The sequence below is a fragment of the Sinohyriopsis cumingii genome, chromosome 17 (assembly GCF_028554795.1).
Source record: "Sinohyriopsis cumingii isolate HCF-2022 chromosome 17, ASM2855479v2, whole genome shotgun sequence".
Lineage (NCBI taxonomy): Eukaryota > Metazoa > Mollusca > Bivalvia > Unionida > Unionidae > Sinohyriopsis > Sinohyriopsis cumingii.
In genome coordinates, this window is record NC_142977.1 from 110347223 (window position 1) to 110370027 (window position 22805).

Here is a 22805-nt window from a genome sequence, read left to right on the forward strand (position 1 = left end):
TCGTGAATTTGTACATCCTCACCATTTACCCGACAGTAAGTCTTATCTCGACACTTTCAACATTGCTATAAAAGGATATTTGGGACAAAATATTCCGTTCACCAAAGGAAAATGTCACAGTGAAACTCCATTTTCGAAAACGATTCTCTAACAACTCGTAAGTCATGTATCCTGGGTACCAAGGAGTCGCGGACATAGTTTAGGACATATGTTGATATCTGCCTTTCGTTCTGTGGCCCTCGTTTTGACACCGATGCTGACACGAGGGTTGCACGCCTTGAAAGATGCCGCTATGACTCAAGGTAAAGAATATCTCCTTAATGTCATCATCTACATCCTCTACAAACAAAACCCCAAACAAGCCTTCTTGAGACCAGGTAAAATTTTCTTGCTTCAAACTGGCAAAAACGTTTTGGGCCGAGGAGATACTCCTATAAATGGCATGGACGCTGCTAGGCCAGACATTCCTGCTTCCCTGACGCCACAGCAAGGACAGCGCAGAAAGAGACGCAGAAAGCACCCCTCCAGAGGACTTAATACCCCAAGAGCTAGAAATACTAAGAAAAGAAACGTCAGAGAATTAGATATCTTTGATAATTATATCAGAGAGACAGAAAAAAGTGATGCACCGAGATATCGTGCATGTTCTGAGTCGGAACTGGATTTGTTTATTATGCCACCCACTATAATGGCGATGAAAGAATTCCACTGGATATAATTTCATCCAGTCTCCCCTTTGACGGATTCAGCTTTCATCGAGTTTGAAATCTAAGGACAGCCCGAAGATTACATCGATCTGAATAGCAGTTACTTGTACCTGAAAGTCAAAGTGATCAAAATGGACGACAAGGCTCCAGGAGCCGATGCTAGGGTAGCTCCTGTCAAGAATTTCATGCATTCCTTGTTCAGTGAAGTGGATTTGTACTTGAATAACAGACTGATCAGCAGTAGCATGGATACTTACCCGTACCCAGCGTACCTGGAAAATCTCTTGACGTACGTAAAAAGAGGTCAAGAACACTCTTCTGGGTGCTTACGTGGTATGGAACCTGACACATCACGCGATAACAAGTTTAACGACACCCCCCTGACAGTAGATGACGATCCTCATAATGCGAGCTTTAACGACCGTCGAAGAAAATCCTGCAAGCAAGTAGTTTATAACTGTTGGATCGTTTGCATTTAGACATGTTGTTACAAGACAAGTATTTGCTGAACGGAATGGATATCCGCCTAAGACTGAATCTTAGCAGTTCCGTTTTCCATTTGATGGCTCATGCCAACAAGTACAAAACCATAATCCAACAAGCCAGACTTTACGTGCTCCTCGTGGAAAAGTAACGTAAGTGAGAAACGACATCAATCGCACTTTGAGCAGAATGACCGCCAAGTATCCGATACGACGCGTGAAAGTGAACACTTTCACCATTGCGGCTGGTCTCCGATCCAAGATCGAGGATCATATGTTCCAAGGACATTGATTTCACTCCAGACCAAGGCAGCGACAATGGGCATTTCCACCTGTAAAATCTGGTTAAGTGCGTGTGGAACTTCAGCTTGCAGAAACTCTACCCTTACGCGGTGAATGTCATCTTGTATGTCAAATTCGACAATACTGTAGAAATCAACAGATTGAGAGAAGTCATTCTCGACTATTAGAAGCTATGGAAGACTCTTAACCTCTTTGAATGATGGAAAATCTTTGTCAGTGGAATGGTAGGATATCATGGAAACCGTGGAAGACAAAGAAAACATAATGATGAGGTCCAGATGGTAAGATCAAGAACAATATCTGGTGTCCTGTTTTCCAAACTCCTGACAGATAAAATTACAGAATTGACAAAGTAAGATTGCTAAGAATGTCAAAACGATCACCCCAGTCAAAATCAGCATGATACATGTCCAATGTTGAGTCAAGAAGAAGAATTGGATGAGTATCGGTAGGACGCTTGGGGTCTCATCTCGAAAAAAAACGTGTTGCAGCAGTCGTGTAAAGACTTATATGATCATTCCACTCTTTCTCTGATTGCTCTAGAGATCCATCACATCGATGCTTTTGGCTCAGAGTGCAGAGACGAAGCGAAGAAACGATTACTTGTCAGAGATCTTCAAGCGAAAATTCAGGATTGAATTGATGACCTAACATTACCTTTGAAACCAGGAAAAACAAAAATTGGATACCTGGGAACGTTATTACCTTTTAAACAATAATTTGTACACTGCTTCTTGGAATCGTGTCGTGTGTGCTAAAGATGCACTGCTTCGTCGCAAGTCTAAAGACCATCAAGCTTATGTCATCAACACAGGTGACAGTCATCTCCCAGGAACCCAATGGGTATTCGTCTACTTCCCCGAAGATGATTGTGTGCAGTATTTTGATTCGTGTGGATTGCCGCCTTTAGAAGACGACATCATTGACTATATGAAAAGAAATGCCTGGACGACACTACTCAATAACGTGAAATTACAAGGCACAGATTCCATGGTGTGTGTAAAATATGTATGCATTTTCTTCATCAATTCAGACTTGGATATTCTTTAGAACATTCAGTGACTTTTTGATCGTGACTCTTCTAGAAACGACGAAAAGTTGGTCGATGATTTGTGACTATAATGAATATCTCTTGTATTTAGCTAGAAAATGTAGTGTACATCATTGGCCCAATGACCTCCCTTAGTGGAGGTCTAGCTTGACCACACAACATTGCCAACCTTGTCAAAAAATGTGCTTTTTGAAAAGTTGTTTTATTATTAGTTGTTGGTTGTTTCTTTGTTAAATAACAATGTTCTTCAATGTTATATGTTGGTTAGTTGTTGCTCTTTGGCTTCTCTCCTTCCCTCAACATGAAACCAAATATCATAGTGTTCCGACGTTAATAACCGTATGGATGTTTTCTATCGCGTCCGCGCTTGAGCAATATAAACAGTGAAGTCTCCAGTCTGACCATGTTTAAAGTTAAACAGCATAATATTGGATCCCCTGCAACATACCCAGAATTCTTGATGAACACAAATCCCAATATTAATCTAACATTCGAAAATATCATAAGTTTTATACACGAATCCAATCTAAACAAAAAAGCTAAGAAAGTAAATCAAAGACGAGTCAAAAATATTACAAATCACTGTTTGGGAATTATGACGGCCGGCTCGGTCTCGTGAGTTCACAGACTGACACAGCCGTTCATAGCCCGAATAATAAAAACCAGTTAAGGACCAATATTACAAAATCACTGTTTGGGAATTATGACGGCCGGCTCGGTCTCGTGGGTTCACAGACTGACACAGCCATTCATACCCCGAATAATAAAAACCAGTTCAGGTCGAATCTAATGAAAAAAAAACAATTTTTAAAAATAAAAAAAAATCACTGTTTGGGAATTATGACGACCCGCTAGGTCTCGTGGGTTCACAGACTGACACAGGCGTCCATAGCCCGAATAATAAAAACCAGTTAAGGATGAATATTACAAAATCACTGTTTGGGAATCATAACGACCTGCTAGGTCTCGTGGGTTCACAGACTGACACAGCCGTTCATAGCCCGAATAATAAAAACCAGTTAAGGACGAATATTACAAAATCACTGTTTGGGAATTATGACGGCCGGCTCGGTCTCGTGGGTTCACAGACTGACACAGCCATTCATACCCCGAATAATAAAAACCAGTTCAGGTCGAATCTAATAAAAAAAAAACAATTTTTAAAAATAAAAAAAAATCACTGTTTGGGAATTATGACGACCCGCTAGGTCTCGTGGGTTCACAGACTGACACAGGCGTCCATAGCCCGAATAATAAAAACCAGTTAAGGATGAATATTACAAAATCACTGTTTGGGAATCATAACGACCTGCTAGGTCTCGTGGGTTCACAGACTGACACAGCCGTTCATAGCCCGAATAATAAAAACCAATTAAGGCCACAAAAAATTAAAATAGGAAAGTATGAATTAAAACAGGACTCCATAATAACATACAAACAACCATAAAACAAGTTTTCACTCCAAACCAATAAGATAAGGAATCAAAATAAATAAGGAATTCAAGACTAAAAAAGAAAAAAGAAAATTAAAAACAAAAATTAAAAACAAAAAAACAAAAAAGAAAAAAATCTTTTTAAAAATCTTTATCTATACTGTCTTCCTGATCTATTATTAACCGTCTCCTTGTCTCTTAAACAACATCTGGCTAAAATTTTAAATCAAGCTTCCACAGCTATTTCTACATACTCAGCCAAATCCAGGCAATGTTGGCAGACGACCCGGAAGAATTTGAAACTTCCACGCTGGCAGCGGCCCTGGAAGTATCATCGTCCAGCGGCGATGAAGCTGAGGACCATGCACCACCTAAACAGAGTGGAAGAAAGGAAGGCTCTGTCTACCGGAATATGGGACTGGGAAAGGCAATTGATGAGATCAAAAAAGCGGGCCACTTCGTCAATGCAATCCAATACATTAATTGGCGCTCTATTATGAAGCTTACTCAGAGTTCTCCTTACGCCAGGTGACCGAGGCGGCTAAATACATCGCTAAACTTCATGGTTATGCCTTTCCAGGAGAAACTAACGAAGAAAGCAAACAGCCCAGCTATACAGGAAAGCAGAGGACAGACGGAGAACGTTTGCCTAAAAACAAAAGCCCTTCTTAGGGCTACTAAAATTGCCTGTAAATATCTAATAGGGATCCATTAATTTTTCAGCCATATTGCTACTATGTCTGCAGTGTGACAGTTTATAGTGATGTCTAGCACTGGGACATCATGCCGCAGACATGTAGCATGATGTCCCACCCAGCCACATTATCCTGACACCAGGCTGACCAGTCCTAACACTAAACTCTTGATGCTGATGCTAAGATCTATATCTGAGGTGAAGCCTATGGCAAGTAACCTCCACAACTACTACCAGCACCACAGCCACTACTGGCACCACAGCCACTACAAGCACAACAGCCACTGCCAGTACCTCAACCAACGAGAGCCGCTGGCCCCCAGATGGAAAAGTGGGAGGAGAAGTTAAAGGGGTTCGAAAGATAGCAACAAGAGTGTGAGCCGCAGCGCAGGCAGGAAATAAGTAGACTTCATGATCGACTTCATGATCGACGGGTGTGGAATAGAAGAAGAAGGCAGAGAGAAGCCTTGACTATTCCAAGTTTGTGTGTTTTTGTATGCTTGTATTTTATCTTAACGATAAAATTTGTTCCTACACTATGTGGATAGTATATAATGCGTTTTTTCTTCCCTTCTGTGTTGATAGTAAATAATGGGTTATTTTCTTCCCTTCTGTTTTGATATTAGATACTGGGTTATTTTCTTCCCTTCTGTGTTGATAGTAGATAATATGTGAAGTTATTGTAATGGTTCTCTTCCTTCACGTTCGTGCTTCAGGAATATAATTCGGAGCGTTCGTCATTCGCGCGTTTAAAACTTTAAATAAACAAAGATAGCTTCTAACCACCTTGACAAAATTAACACGTTGCAAGAGCCAGTAGACGATTTGGGTATGGTGGAGGAGATATTGGTTAGTATGGAGGATGGAGCGTAAAGTCCCCACCGTCTTAACAATCAACAACATAACGATGACGAAGTAAAAACTAAGAGAGTTGTTGAAACAGGAAAAGGAGGAGAAGGAGGAGGAAGAAGATAAAAAGAGAATGAGAGTCTTGAATGAAAACAAAAATAAAGAAGAGGAGAATGAAAAGAGCAAAATAGAGGAGGATGAGAAGAAGAAAGGGGAGAAGAAAAAGAAGAAGAATGTAGTAGAGAAAATAAGAAGTTGTTGGAGGAAAAGAACAAATTAAAAGACAAAGAAAAAACTCAAAAGCTCTTTTCAGGGCCACTCCATTGCCCCGAAAAGATAGCTGTTAATTTTGCCCTTTTTGTGTTTGTGTTTGCGAATTTCTTTTGTTTGTGTGATATGTCTATGTCTCTCTCTATAAAGAAGTTTTATGTCCCGCCCCACCAAGCGTTCTATAAAGTTATCTGGCCCGCCCCGCCAGCGTTCTACCTTTTATCCGCTCTCACTGTTTGGTCCGATTGAGGTCAGCCACTTGCTGTATTGTTGCCAATGTCCAGTACCGTGACTTCACCCCACCTGTTCCGTTCCTATCGTCCCTATACAAACCCAACCTATACTCAACTTTCCCTTGTCCGTAAAGTGGCCCAGGAGGTCTTGTAATGGACATTCCCATTGTTCATATAACTTTCGTGCGTAAAGTGGCCCGGGGAGTTTAGCATGGACATTCCCATTGTCTGTAAAGTGGCCCACTTCACTACTAGCGCAATGGTATCATTTATTTCTTGCGGGAAGGAAAGTTTGAAACTTGATTACAAAATTCGGTAGGGACATGCTTCTTGGAGACAAAGTTCTTGTACAGAGAGGCATTATTCACAAATAACCCAAACATTGTCCATTATTTCTATGAAGCTGTAAAAGTACTAATATAGAAAAATGAAATTTTAAATATTATTGAATCATTAAGACGTCAAAAAGAAGAATGGTTTTATTTGATTTTAAATAGTCATCATACTTTAACTCATTTTGGAGAAAAAAATCCAAACAATACAAAACTATCTGCAATGACTTTACGTTTTCCTTTGTTCTTTATATTTCTTGCTGAGTATCATTGAGCATATTTTTTATTTGTTTGTTTCCTGGGAATGAAGACAGACTGGAATGAATATATATCACACGAAGACAGAGCAAACAATAATATATACCGCAGTAGATGCCTAATATATATATATATATATATATATATATATATATATATATATATACTAATAAAAAAACTGCTAGTTGCATACGTGTTTAGTACACGAACGTAAATTAAAACCAAACAGTTTAAATCATAGTTTTTAGTGACATTAACTTTATCGAGGTTTGAATGTTGGCATATTGGCACGGTGTAATGTTAGCTGATTTCCATTTTGCAAATATAATTCTTATACACACCGCCTCCTAAGATTGCGGGGTATTAAAGATTACGTTTGTCTTGTTTCTGGATGATAACTAAAGTCCTTCGAAACAGAATTTACACAACTTGAGACATATATGTCCCTCAGTCCACAGAAGAACCATTTCAGATTCGGTTATATTAACTCATAAAACAAGGTCACTGATGCCTAAAAATATATTCTACCTGTGCATTACTTATTCAGACGATACTTTAAGTTATAACGAACATATCTAAATCCGAAAATTGTATGTGGATCCCATGGCGTAAATTATAACCCTCTTGACTTTGTGTCCAAAACTTCAAAGTTAAGGATTTTTCTATGCATTTCGTTTCCAGATGATAGCATAAATTCTCAGGAACGCATTCGGATGTAACTTGGTACACTTTTTCCTGTGAGTCAAAGAAAATATCCTGTTACATTTCAGAGCTCGAATGATCCAGTTAACGGTTCCTAAAATAAATATTGTGATGATAACTACTGGTGAACAGATTCAATGCAATGCCATACATGCATTTATCTTGGCATAAAAATGAACACAATTATTGCCACTTACTAAACAAAATAAAGGTTTTGCTTATGCATTTCATTTAAGTCCAGTGAAACTCCCATTGATTGTAGGATTGTTGATCAAATGACAAGGTCATTTTTCAAACTTAGATTTTGTGTTATTCGATTTCTAGATTTCAGAATTTAACAAATTTAAAATATTTGTTCTCATTTTTACCTAGGAAGAACTCCATTAATATGGGTATCATTTCCTCTAAGGTTAAGTTTTCTTTCATAAAATAGATGTATGTATTGTGTATGTATGTATTGTGTTTTGTTTTCGGTCAAATGAAATTATCACTATATAACGTAGTTTTGTCAAGATTTGTAAATGTATTCCCCTCTTCAACAGAAAGACCCCTAATAACTTTATTGTCCCGAATACTATTATTAAAAATAGACTTGAGCTTCGCATTTCATTTTGCATTAGAAGTGGAGTCCTATTTATCAAATTTTAGAAAAACTCCGTACATGTATTGTGATCCTTTTACTTCTTAAGAAGGAACCCTATCGATCTGAGAGACTGTAGCTTGAAATTCAAGGTTTGTGTTATTTAAAAAAAAATCCGTTGCATTTTATTACCGAAAAATAACTAAGCTTCTCTATAACTAAAGAAAACCTAGGACATATATTACTTTGCCGAGAAAGAATACCGAATTGCTCAGGTCTTTGGAACTTTTAGGCCAGTAGGAAATCCTAGCTGGCTGAAAATTAGCCTAGGAGTTGGACGTCTGTACTTGACTTTTCTTGTGATGCAAGTATACTGAAGACATTATATTTATCCAATTAACTTTATGCTGACGTTCGCGGTACATTTCTTGATGCAATGTTTTGCGATTTCATCTTCTTGTCTGAAAATAGAATTGAAAAAGCATGGTCCTATTTTAACAGATGTTGAGTACTTCCACAAATTGAAAATTATGAGTAGTCATAGGCGTTTGTGTTATATATTAGTAGTAAAATGTCGTCATAAAATCTGTATCGTGTTTAAAAATTTAGCAAAAATTTGTCGTCTCATTAAATTTTCTAAAATACTATGCTCGCTGAAATTTTGTGACTTAAATCATACAACAGAATACAACAAAACAACTTGAAACTACGGTAGAATGGATTCTATACTACCACTGCTACTACTGCTACTACAACAACTACTACTGCTACTACTACTACTAATAATAATAATAATTATTATTATTATTATTATGATGATGATGATGATGATGATTATTATTATTATTATTATTATTATTAGAGTGAAGAGGACAAAGCCAATCAGATTCAACGTCAATTTGATGGAATAAGTGAACTCCTTCAGGGTAACGCAGTTGCTGGGATTGTTAACGAAAAAACTTTTGCTGTCAGCAATCTTGAGGAGGATCCAAATATACCTGAACTTCGTCAGACAATTCTCAACATAGCCAAGTCACAACCTTACTGGAATGAGGAACTGCCAGCAAAATGGATTCAATTAGAAGATCGTTTAATGGAGGAACGGGAAAAGGGGAAAGTTATAATAACTTTTGATGATGTGGTCAAGATAGACAGAACCTGCCCGGCACCAATATATGACCTCAGGCAGCTCAAACTCTTTTTGACATACCAAAATAGTATCGGAAATCTGGTTTATTACGACCAACAACCGATACAGGACACAGTCGTTCTTGACCCCCAGTGGATCGTAAATGCTTTTTGTAGCCTCGTGGCGGACGTAAGATGCTCAAAAAAATTTGGAGAAATTGATGATAAGTGGATTCAAATGACAAAGACAGCCATCATGACTGATTCTTTAGCAACACAGATTTGGAAAACAAGGAAGGACGATTTGTACATCAAGTACCAGAAAGAGCTCCTCAGTTACATGGAAAAATTGGGCATGATTGCAAAAGCAAGGATAGTATCGGAAGACGGTCAAGAGGAGGAGGAATTGTCTATTTACTTCATACCATGTCTTCTGAAGACGGTTCCGGATGAGAGTTTCTTATCTTGTGGCAAGAGAAAAGATTCGACATGTTCTCCGATACTGTGCTTTACGTTTGAGAAGAACTTCCTGCCACCATCAGTTTTTCACCGCCTTCTAGCTACATGCATTGCTAAATGGCCTGTGTCCAGGCAAGGCAAAAAGTTTCTGATGTTTTGTGGATGTGGCATATTTGATATATCGACTGGGGCATCTAGACACCGACTGACAGTACTTCATCTCGGTGACGTAATTGCTATTAAAATTTCCCTGGTGTCTTCTTTTATGAAAAATCTGGATGGAAGACTTTGTGATCAAGTACGACGTTTTGTCGACAGTACGCTGAGGAAAGAATTCAGCAGATTTCTGTCACATACTGAACGAAAGGAAACAATGTCAAAAAATTATAAATGTGAAGCTGAAGAAGAGAAAAGAACTATTCCATTCAAGTGTCGAATTCTCTGCCCTGACTTTCAGGATATCTATGTCGTCTCTGAAAACGAGGGTCTCATAGACGTTGAGGAATTGTTGCTGGCCCACGAAGAAGGGCAATATAGCTGTGTTGAACATTCTGACAGGCACGAGCCACATATTATTGACACAAGAGATGTCCTGAAAGATTGGTTTCCAGACAAGGTAAGGATCGGCTAGACTTTACACACACACTCACACACACACACACACACACACACACACACACACACACACACATATGTATAGTGGGCAAGTTTAACATTTGAAAATATATGCTTTACTATGCCGAGTCACTAAGTTAGTTTTAATTCTTTCCTTTTCATTTATTTTTTTATTTTGCTGTTTATTTATTGCAGTTAATTAAATGTTTCATTCTGATTTGAATAATTATGTTTCAATTAACTATTTATTTTGGCATATACATATTCCATGAACAAAACTATGTTAATCTTCATCACGTTCTGATAAAGAACATCTTACACTGAGATAAATTATTCACGGAATTTTTATTTTATTTATTGTAGATATGATAAAGATTAAGTCTCACTTTTGATTGAATCAGTGAAAACAAGTCATCGTCATAAAGAGATTATTACTATGTCTTAACATAAAATCAAACTCGTCTTTCAGGTTGGAAGTGGATGTTCACCTTTCGGTAAGAATACACATTAAATTGCTTTTCACTTGTCTGTTATAGCTAGTATGGTGTAACATTCGTATGGCTAGTACGGTGTAAAATTCTTATGGCTAATATGGTGTAAAATTCTTATGGCTAGTACGGTGTAAAATTCTTATGGCTAGTACGGTGTGAAATTCTTATGGCTAATATGGTGTAAAATTCTTATGGCTAGTACGGTGTAAAATTCTTATGGCTAATATCGTGTAAAATTCTTATGGCTAGTATGGTGTAAAATTCTTATGGCTAGTATGGTGTAAAATTATTATGGCTAGTATGGCGTAAAATTCTTATGGCTAATATGGTGTAAAATTCTTATGGCTAGTATGGCGTAAAATTCTTATGGCTAATATGGTGTAAAATTCTTATGGCTAATATGGAGTAGAATTCTTATGGCTAATATGGTGTAAAATTCTTATGGCTAATATGGAGTAGAATTATTATGGCTAGTATGGTGTAAAATTCTTATGGCTAATATGGAGTAGAATTATTATGGCTAGTATGGTGTAAAATTCTTATGGCTAATATGGTGTAAAATTCTTATGGCTAATATGGTGTAAAATTCGTATGGCTAATATAGTGTAAAATTCTTATGGCTAGTACGGTGTAAAATTCGTATGGCTAATATGGTGTAAAATTCTTATGGCTAGTACGGTGTAAAATTCTTATGGCTAATATGGTGTAAAATTCTTATGGCTAATATGGTGTAAAATTCTTATGGCTAGTATGGTGTAAAATTCTTATGGCTAATATGGTGTCAAATTCTTATGGCTAATATGGTGTCAAATTCTTATGGCTAATATGGTGTAAAATTCGTATGGCTAATATGGTGTCAAATTCAAACTCGCTTATGAATACGAAAACATCTAGTTTATGAATTCAGACAAAATTACTTCTGGCTGTATTGTCCGTTTGTTTAGCATTTTATTAAAACATACTGGAGATGAGTCTCTGAGTCACAAATGAAATTCTCTGGATGAAAACAATATGATGCATTTAAAAAAAGACCTGCACATAAAATCTTCTTTCATTTTCATTGCAGAAACCATGTGGGGACGGCTGGGGAATGTGACAGAACAGGAACACGACGAGCCCCTCTCAGATTTACAAATGTCTAGAATTGCAAGGTGCATCGGAATTGGGTGGAAGGAGCTGGGAATAGAACTCGGTTTGTCAAGTATAGAGATAGACCACGTCGAGGAGGATTTCCCGAAAAATGTGTGTGGTAGAATCTACCAGGTGCTGAAGATATGGGCACAAAAGTCTGGAAGGGAGGCAACTTTCGGAAAATTAATTTGCGCAATTAAAGACAGTGGGTGTAGAGTAGATGAAGAGCAATTTAAAAATGTCATGGAGGGAAATGTCTAAATTTCGATGAAATGCTTCGCTTGCTTTCTAGGGAACGGTGTATCCATGTACAAATCATGGAAACTACAGTGATCAAAATATTTTGCGAACTAGAAAAATGTTTTGTTTGCCGAGAGCATATCCCTGTATGTGTGGTTATATAAATGCAAGCGGTATATAGAGACACTCCCTGTGATAAAACTATGAAGCCTTTTCTAATGGCGTACTTTAAATGCTCAAATGATACACTAAAGCTGTTATTTATTTTAATAGACATTGAAAATAAACTTATTATCGTATAACATGCTTAACTGCAATCGGTATCCAAAACCTTTCAATATTTTAAAGGTTATGGAAAAGAGATTTACTCCTTAAAATACAAAATAGTGAAAATTACATTCAAATTAAATAACCAACTATTTCTTTTTCGAGGCTAACTGTTTCAACATTTTTCCTGCTATCATTTTCAGTCTCTTAAAATTCAGTCGTTAATGACCTAAAATATTTTTCTAGCTGAACTAGAGTAGTAACATGAGGTAGGGTAGTTGCAAAATATATGACAAATAATACAACCATAATAAGGCTTCATTCCGTTAGGAAAACGGTCATACCAAAAGACTTATAAAAATGGTACTAACAGTTGCTAGGCGCTCAGCATTAAGAGGTTAGTGTTAGGACTGGTCTGCCTTGTGTCAGGATAATGTGACTGGGTCGGACATGATGTTACGTGTCTGCGGCATGATGCCCCAGTGCTAGACATCACTATAAACTGACACACTGCAGACATCGTAGCGATATGACTGAAAAATTGTTAAACCTACATTACAAATCCAAATCACACACACACACGCTGTTCTGGAAACGGTTCAGGAGTGGTGCACGTCGAAATAGCATGGTAATTACGAATCATCGAATTGTTTTTAGGTATTTGTTGTTGTATAGTTGTAGGGTTTAACACCATTTTTCAGTACAAGATAGGCTATATATAGCGGCAAGTTTAAATGGTGGAGGAAGAACCCGGGCAGTGGACGGCAGTGATCCGTAACGGTAAGCGCTTTAGACCACTCGGCCAATCGGGGCCCCTTCCAGGTTATTGTCAACGTTTGTTGTATGTTTTTCTGAGATCAACCAAGTTTTAGGTTTCGTTTGCTTGGTTCGTTAATTGGGTATAGCAGGAAAAATATAAATGTGTCGTTCCTCGGATCATATATTGTACAGGGCCTGTTATTATAATCTTTCGCGTATATACAATTTGATTACCTTGCAGAGAAAAGAGTATAATTCTATTTGTCATCTCTGCATGGAAACTAGCTGTGGAAAAAGATTTGTCGAAAAATGAACTAATCTTCTGAAAGATTCAGTTTTAGTTGCTATATTTTAACGTGAACCTGGAAGGCACATAAGCCAATAGTTGACGATTCTGAATATTTTGAGTAGAATCTAAGGCTTCATCGCATTATAATTTCAAGTCTAATCAATTGTAATATAATTACAATTAGCTAAGCATTGAATTATGTACAGTTTCTTCCTAATTTTGATTTGTGCTTTCTTAAGTAGTTGCATAATTAGTACATGTCACCTTTCTTCACAGTTATATAATATATAATACAATATATACTGCCAAACTGTTTAGTTTAATTGTAAATTAATTACATTTATTTCCTTCAATTATTAACATTATACAAGGATACATTTGAGATCTGTCTTTGAATGGACTTCGCGCAATATCTCAACGTTAAGTAATAATTACATAGTATCTGATTTTCATATTTCAAGGAGAAATATTTGTAAAGTCACAAATTGTATCACATTCTTCTTTATGTCATGCAATATACCAATTGAATGCATATTTATGTTTTTACCATGACAGAATTAATTCCTTACTTTGATTTAAATTAATATCTTTATTAATGATTTCCTTACCCTGCTTCTTTGCACCTCCACCCAGACCATCAACCCTTTAATCTCTACAGAAAGAGCAGAGTCACACAAAACTCCAGAATGCTAAGAAAAATTGGAAACGGAACTGGCTAATCATGCAATCGCGTTCCAGATATATATATATATATATATATATATATATATATATATATATATATATATATATATATATATATATATATATATATATTCCAATATGCATGTTACTTATAGATTCAACATTTGCATTTTATTACAACTTACAGTAATTAATTTCTTTACTCATTTGACAATATGCGCATTCTTTTATCATTTTAATGATTATTTTCTCTTATTACCACTCTCTTGGTGAAGAATAATTCGCTATATACATGTATGTCTTGCTTTCAAATGTATTAATTGCTTTCTTCATATAATGTGCCACTTTTATGTTTATGATAACAGAGTAATGGTTGTGCTTATCAACATGTAGTATAAATAAAAGCATTGCGGTTATTCTCTCAAGCGGTTTTTTTTTTTTTTTTTGTTTATCTGTAAGCATGCAATACAATCACCTTCTTTAGCTGTTGAATAGGATTAATCAAACTATAAAAGTTGTCATTTTCATTTATTTTACCAACTGTCTCAAGGAACGAAATGCTGCTGCTGACGATGCTGATGATGACGACGATTCGAGTAAGACACTCAGTTTCATTTTAATTTCTTCTTCAAATAACTAGCAGCGGGGGGGGGGGGGGCGAATCGGACAACTTTTTCGACAAAATTTGATTAAGGTTTTAAAACGACAAATAGAGCCTTCCTTCGAAATCTCACTTTTCGAACAAAAAAAAAATAAAGTCTCCGTTTGGCAAATGGAGACTTAGCGTTTTTTGCTCGAAAACGCTATATTTCGCGACAACATCTCGTTGGTGTTTTCCCGTGGTAATCATCGGGCGTCCCGCGTCGATGTCATCGCCCCCCCTGCTGCTATGATCTTACAAACAGAGTGATCACTAACTCCTCCTCTTGTAGATCAATTAGGTTACTTGACTGATCGGTAAGTCTAAAATTAATTCTCGTTAAAAACCGATTATGGCATCTCATATAGACCGGATTAATCGGACTCTCAACGATTAAGAATCCCGGAGGGGCTGTTGGTGAAAATGAATAAAGGATATACCCCTGTTGAGCCTGATTTGATTGCTTGGTATCCACCTGGTAACTCCCTTCGATAGCATCACACACTAGATTGATCGCTATCACCGATGCGATATTTACGTTGTATGGAGCAATATGCCTACCATCATCTCCGTTATCGTGTTTGAGGATAGTTGATGGGGTGAGAAAATCATTAAGAGACTTTCTTAGTTCTGGTGCGTTGTATCCTGGAAACTTGAAATCGGGTAAATTGGCTTCTGTGATATTATACTCGGTTATGAATTTTTGTTTATTATCATCGCTGCTATCGGATATTGTTTTAACGATTCGTTCATTGATATATTCCATGTCTGATATAAGTTGATTTAACACCTCAACGTGTTTTTGTGCTTTTGTTTTCCGTAGCTGTTCTAGTTGTGATTGGTAAATACGATTAATCTCGGCAAACGCATCAGTGATATCATTTAAACCAACTGTGGTCGACGCGAACAATTTAGGAGTTTTCTTATACGGAAACTCCCATTGCATGGTATTCCTGTCTCGAAATATAAACTTGCTGGGTAATAACGCGCCTTTTATAATAGACCAATCAGGTCGATACCGGGGGGTAATCTCATGAAACGATTGCTTATTCGTGTGCAAGTCCGCGGGGATTTCATGAGGTGGATTCTTAGGCCATCCTAGTATGGTTCTTATTGAACTACCATAAATATCAACCATATACCCCGGTGTGCTTATTTCAATCGTCGACGATAACGTCGGTTCATGAACCGTAATAGCGATTTTTGATTCTTTTCCTGTGATCGATTTTATCCTGCGTTGAAATTCTTTATTGATTTGCTCTATTTGGTATGACCCAGTTGGTATTGTAACCTCCTTCCAGTCTGGGGTCCCATCGGGTTTATTTGTCCATGCAAAAACCAGCGAGTTATTAGGTTGTTGTCCGTTAAATGCGTCCGCTCGGATATTAGGCCAACTGTGATATATTCGCAATTTTGCCAGCGCTATTTCCTTCACTGGAACCGGTGATGGAAAGTTCACACTGAATTCGGGTTTTGTTGACGTTATCGATATCATATTTGTTTGTACCGGAGTGGTATTCTCCGCGATCCGCTGAAGTAATTGAAACCCTTCGGGGTTCAGCGACATTATTATTATTCGTTGTTTTTAGTGTCTAATTTCAACAACCAGAGCCCATTGAAGTGGTTCCGGCTTCCAGTTGAAAATCCTCAATTTTTGACATCGCGGAGCTGTACAACTGGACCATCGTGGAGAATTCAACATCGGATATGAACAAATTATCAATCGACAACGAGATCAACCCGGATAATTTCGAGTACGCGTCGGATACTATTTGATGTTTTACTGTATACTCGTCGAGTTTTTTCTGAAAACACGATGATATCTTTTTAGTGATTGCGTTGGCGACTCCAGCAATTGTTGTCATCGCGGAGATAGCGATTGGAACAGCGATCGGGGCTATCGTGGTCACCGTGGATAAAATAACACCGGTACCGGCTACTATACCCGACACCGAGTACACGACCGCGTCGATGGCGGTTATTTTTCGGCGGTATTTTTTTATTTTTGCGCGGTATTGTTCGGAAAGCGTTTTCAAATTCGCGGAGAATTCTTTTGCGGTATCGAATCGATATTGATGTGACGTCGGTGATACCTCTGATTCAATTACCCTGGTGGTCATTTTTATTTTAAAAGAGCTAGTGTTTTTAATTAATTAGATTCGCTACAAATTCCACATACCATGTGATGTTTGCCCCGGCTAAATTTCCATCAACGGCATAAATTGTAAACTGTTCAGTTGCGTTCTTGTCTATAATTGTTGATATTGTATTGTTAAACCCGGATGAACTCGACGATAATATATTAAACTGCATCATTGAAACCAGTGTCAATCGATAAATGCCCTTAACAGTTGCGGTGATATTTACTGTATTCTGTGTAGGAGTCCAATCGAATGATCCATGCCGAATTGTGTATACTGTGTTGATGATGTTCTCATGAGGGGTTTTTATTTTTTCGAATTGCTCTGCTACTCTCGGTAGTCCGTCTTTAATCGCTTCAACATCAGTTCTAATTATTTCTATTCTCAGCAAATTCGCGTCCATATTATTCTTGTTCGCTGCAACATCAAGTTTGATTGTTTCTATTTCCCGTGTATTCTCGGTCATACTTTTTTTGTTCGCTGCAACATCAAGTTTGATTGTTCCTATTTCATATGTATGCACGTCTATACCTTTTTTGTTCGCTGCAACATCAGTTTTGATTATTCCTATTCCCCGCCAATACGCGTCTATATTTTTTTTGTTCGCTTCAATATCAGTTTTGATTGTTCTTATTTCCTGTGTATGCGAGTCTACATTATTTATGATCGTTGCAACATTAGCGCCGATTATTTCTATTTCCCGTTCATGCACGTCTACACTCCTTTTGTTCGCTGCAACATCAGTTTTGATTGTTTCTATTTCCTGTCTATACGCAGTGATATCATTTATAGTTGTTGTAATCTCATCCAGCTTGGTATTTTTTTTACCAAAGAATTTATCAAAGTTGTCATCGATCCTGTTAACATTTTTTCGTAACGTGTAAAATTGGCCCGACAGCGTTGTAAACTCCGAAATAGTAGTTTTTATCCCCGCAAGATTCGGTTCGGTTACCGTCGGGGTCCCAAAAAAACTAGCGGTAGTGAGTTGTATATCGGTGACAGATTTTTTCACCTCGGTGACAGATTTTTTCACCTGCGCGTCAAGTTCGGTCACCGATTTATCCAACCTTATAAAACCGTCTTTGACTAATGTTACCGCCGATATATGTTCACCCGGTTTGAGTCGTCCGTCGCCGGTATACAACGCGATAGTGCCCTCGGCGGCGTCACGCTGTCGTATTAAAACGTCATCAAGCGACACATTACTGGATTTCAATTTACCCTGGCGGTCCTGAAATACGACTATTTCACCTGGGTCAACACTGGTTAAATTCAACGTATCAGCGATTTCATCCTCGATTAGTTTTTTTATGTCATCGGTGGCGGGCGTTTCCGTGGATTTTTTCAGCGCCGAAACCGGTCGTCCCCAAATATCAATCATCGTTATTGTAAAAAAAAACGGCGTTTCTAATTAACCCGCCGGGCCTCTACGACCCCACTAGTGTATTCGTTTACAACCACATGAGGTGGTTTCCGCGATGATGAAATCGCCGCGAGTACGTTCAATACCTCACGGCCGCATATCGGTGGGTCGCTTAATCGCTGTGTTGGCAGCGTGGAATAAAAAACCCGGGCTGAACACGCCCGGGCTGAACACGCCCGGATATACCGCATAAACTCGGTCGGCGGAGCTAACCCGTATGAATCAAAATAGACGATCGCACGCGGATCAATCGCGTATGTAACCCAATGAGTTCCCGCTCCGGAGGACCCATCGAGGTTAATTATGCCTGTTTCAATATTCCTTGGTGCCGCCGGTAATTGATCCCTCATAAAAACACCTCTGAAGTTTTTTATCGCTAACGCGTTTGCGGCGTCTATTAAATCAAAATTAGACATGGGAGTCATTAAACGGTTCCCGGTAGTCTTAGACCCTTTCCCGAGTACCATGAATACGGGGTTCCCGGTAGTCTTAGACCCTTTCCCGAGTACCATAAATACGGGGTTCCCGGTAGTCTTAGACCCTTTCCGGCTACGGGTTGTTTTTTTTATAGCCTTTCCCGGTTGCCTTTTTCAGTGCCATTCCCGCCGCGGTACCAACGGCTCCTAACGCTGCCGCCTTAGCCACTGCTGGTGCGGCCGCGGCAATCAACGCTGGAATCGCAGCTAACAGCGGAAATATCCCACCGGTCTTTTCCATGTTTTAATCGCTGCGGCCGAGAAATCTATTTGAACACCCTTTTTATTCTTCATCGCATTATTGAAATGTTTTATTTGACGCGCCGTCAACGATATCTTATGATTACCACCCGCCATCTGCGACGGCTTCAGCGTTATTGTGGTCCCGCATTGTTTAGCCGACTTTGATCGTAATTTCTTGACTTGACCATCAGTCAACTCTACACTGACGACACTATACGACATTTTATTGTAAACGCGTTTGTGCTTTCAATTACATGTTTTCTACTGGCGCATCAATGATTCTCATTCGTCCGCCAACACCTTCCAACAGCATTGATTTATCGCTGAGAATGACAGCAACCGCTCTGTAATTAACACCACCCGGGGCTATACGAGCTCGGAAGTGTATATCAACGACGGATTGTCTCGTTAAATCAAGATGTTCCAGCGAAAAATAATAAATCGGATACAGTTTTTTAAAATTAGATTGTGATATTTGCAAACCAGTGTCGACGTTTTGATCACGACCCATATATGACAGCAATCGATGATACACACGTGCGATATGGTTGTCGCCGTAATTAAGCTGTATATCCTCGGATGGTTCCTGTTGTCCGTTTATTCTCAGCGAAACATCCCTGACTCCTAATTGATCAAATATCATATGGCTGCGTTCTTGATTACCCAATCGTTCCCTATTCTGTAGCGCTATAAAAATATGACGCGGGGCCGAAACGCCTTGTTTTGACGCCAAGTGCCATGTAAACGTATCGGCGACGTTATCCTCTTTAGCATCAGTTGTTACCGCTAGCCAACTCAACAACGATTTCCCTCCCTGTTCCATAAATGATAACAATCGTGCTTCCGTGGTAACTGATGGAGTTAACACCGGCATCCACAATGCTATTTTAGTTAAAACAACCTTACCGGCAGCGACACCAGCAGCACGCCATATTGCATTGTTATCATCGCCCCTTCGCGTCAGCGCGATTGTATGCTTAGCCCCATAGATAACTTTTCTAACATTTCTGCAGAATCCAAATATGTGATGGAGTGGAATCGCGCATGAAAACTTTCGGCGTGGTCTTTGCAACATTGTTACTCGTGCTGCGAATCCCATATTGTAATTATCGTTAAGACTTTTTATAACAGTGAAATCAGCGCCTGGTTTTGCTCTGCGATCTGGATTGGCTGCTTCAGCCTGGTCAGCTGCGGTATTTTCTTTCGTCAGCACGTTAACGTACTGAAGATGATCAGCGTTATCGGTGGAGTCCTTTGCGAACATCATAGATGGCCCCGCCGATCTTGTGTAATCATCCGAGTATCTCGCTAACCCAATTATCGTCGTTGCAACATCAACCTCGCGTTCTATTGATTCAATTTCTCGCCCGTCAATAAGATATCTGGCGCTCTCAAATAACGCCATGATACCGTTGTTGACGAAGCCAACTCGAACACGATCGTCATCTGCGTATGGTGCATTATCGGCAGCATTTGTCACGAGTTCTCCCTCAATTTCGATAAACGCTTCACACGGCAAAAAATATTTACTGGTATCTTGGACTTGAAGTTCAATTCGCGATCGTAGGTCAGGTTGCGCTGCATAATAAGAATAAAATTGATAATCACGGACAGAATCATCCCTGCGCACTGGGGCATCCATATCAAACGTGGGATCAGCGGTTCGCGCAAACATTTTATTATTATTCATGTCGGTGTTTTCAATTGCGATTTTTTCGTCGTAAATTCTTTGAATTCTGTTTAAGACCACTCCCCCGCTATTGCGTTCATGGGCGCGTTGGTGGATGACTGAGCCGCCAACGACTCTAGTTTTTCTTCCACGGCGTTATTTATTACTTTACTGACATTTGCAGGCATCACTGTCGTTGATGGCATCTGTTTTCTTTTTGAAAATCCCCTGGATTTCACCAACGACATTAGTTTGTCCCGCGCGGCTGAAAGCGCCTTTCCGGCAACATCTCCAATAGCGCTGATTCCCTTATCACGAATAACATCAATAGCCTTCATTCCTAATTGTTTGGCTAACGGCACTACTTTTGGAGCCATTCTTGTAAATAACCCCGCAATGGTATTACCGAGACCATCTCCATAGTACGCGCGGTAAACATGCAATCGCGAGTTTACCACGTAGACGAGTACTGGTTTATCGTGGTTGTAATGTATAATCATCTTTATTATAAAAACACCAGTTTTCCAATTAGTGATTGATCACCCCCTTCCCACCGCCGTGTGGAAAACCGGAATAAATTTTGTCAAAATTTCCTTGGGTTTTTGCCCTCGATAAAAATCCGGTTTTTTTCTGGTTTTTTCTTGATATTTAGTCATTTTTGGTCGTTTTTTGTTGCCTATAGTCGTTTTTTTTCGATTTTTCAGCAAAAACATCGATTTTCTCTAAATGATTTCCTGGGGTTTTCACCCGTAAAAACCGACCAAAAACGAAAAAAAAAACCGACCAAAAACGACCAAAAACGACAATTTTATAATTTTTTTAATCATCCACTAACTCGTCTATGAGCGTTCGATACGCACTAATGTCCATGATACCGCCCGTAAATAACCGCTTGCAAATATCAGCGGCCTCATTGATTATTTCCGGAGAGTTATTTCCGGCTCGTTTTCCTCCGATTAGTACCTCTAGCCGTGATATATCACTGAGAACACTGTTAGGACAGGTAACGCCGTAGGATTCTTTACCAACAGAGTATCCTTTTCCTTTTTTTAGTTTTACCCTTTTTTCAACTTCCTTGTGGAATGCGTCGTAATCGGGATTACCACGATGTGGTAATGCATTCTCGTGTTTACTCGCTAAATACACTATTCTTGTCCAATCCTTTAACGTCTTTATATTTTTCTCGTAACCGCTATTGATATGCTCCTTATCTCGTATGCTCTTAGCAAAATTAGAGGCAGTAAAATCAACTAATTCTTCCCTGCTGCTGAAGCCTCTAATTTGATCTATTGTGCTCTTCTTGAGTACATTACGGGGTATATTCCCCCCTTTCTCTTTTTCTTCCGGTATTTCTTCCGGTATTTCTTCCGGTATTTCTTCTTCTGGTTCTCTTGCGGTAGCACCTAGTTCTTCTTCGTCGGCCATTGTAACATAAGGTTCTTGTGGGTCCATTATAGCGAGTGGTTGCCTCAAAGACCTTTTTGTTTGTTCGGTCTGAGCCGCTATCTTTTCAAGTACGCCAAGCAGTGACGCCTTTTTCTTTCTTTCTTCGTCGGGAATATCCCCGTATATCGCTGTTTTCACGTCTTTGGTTGCACTCGTTATCGGAGCGAAGAGTTGTTCGCTTCCAACGGTAAAATCAGTTTGTAGTTGCTGCCGCGTTTGAAGTTGTTCTCGGACCCTGTCTCGTAACGGTATGAACTTTTTAAGCGCCGCTAGCCGCTCTCTGGCTAGCCGAGTAGTAAGTGATTCGCCTACCATTATTGCAATTGCGAAGCAATTTCTAATTTCCCGCCGAGTGTACCATCGGGGGCTCCACGGAGTTTTCGTCTATAATCCTTCTAATGTTTTTGATCTTGCTAGAAATCTCCCGGCGTCGTTCATAAACACGTCCAAGTTTTTTTCGTATTATTTCAACGGCAGTAAATAGTCCAATGGATGCATTTGCGTCATTGTGGTACAAGTTTTCATTAATCGTATGTTGTAATCGTTTTATAAAAAAGTACTCGCGGGCCAGGGTAAAACGCCCCCGTTTCGATTGCTCGTTAATAATCTCATAATCGGATAATATTTTTTCACTGTCGAGACCATCAGATAATTCAATTCTTTGATTTTTTAATTTTGAAATCTCGGCTAATATATTATTGATGTCTTCGATATTCATTATTCTTATAAAACATCTTGTTTTTAAATTAAAAAAAAATTATTTTACAAAATGAACCCGCGCGGTGTGTTATTTATTACTATTGATAGTAT

At 38.7% G+C, this 22805-nt stretch overlaps 1 protein-coding gene across 2 annotated transcripts in view; it reads left to right on the forward strand.

The window, feature by feature from the left end:
• Nucleotides 1-14382, forward strand: part of LOC149779660 (uncharacterized) — a 55989-nt gene extending 41607 nt beyond the window's left edge. For both annotated transcript variants that reach the window (XM_089940477.1, XM_089940478.1), the window contains 3 exons: nt 8757-10097; nt 10566-10590; nt 11654-14382. In XM_089940477.1, the coding sequence (XP_089796603.1) occupies nt 8757-10097; nt 10566-10590; nt 11654-11979 (1692 nt within the window). In that variant the 3' untranslated portion in view covers nt 11980-14382. The remainder of the gene's footprint in view (nt 1-8756; nt 10098-10565; nt 10591-11653) is intronic.
• The last annotated feature ends 8423 nt before the right edge of the window (nt 14383-22805 follow it).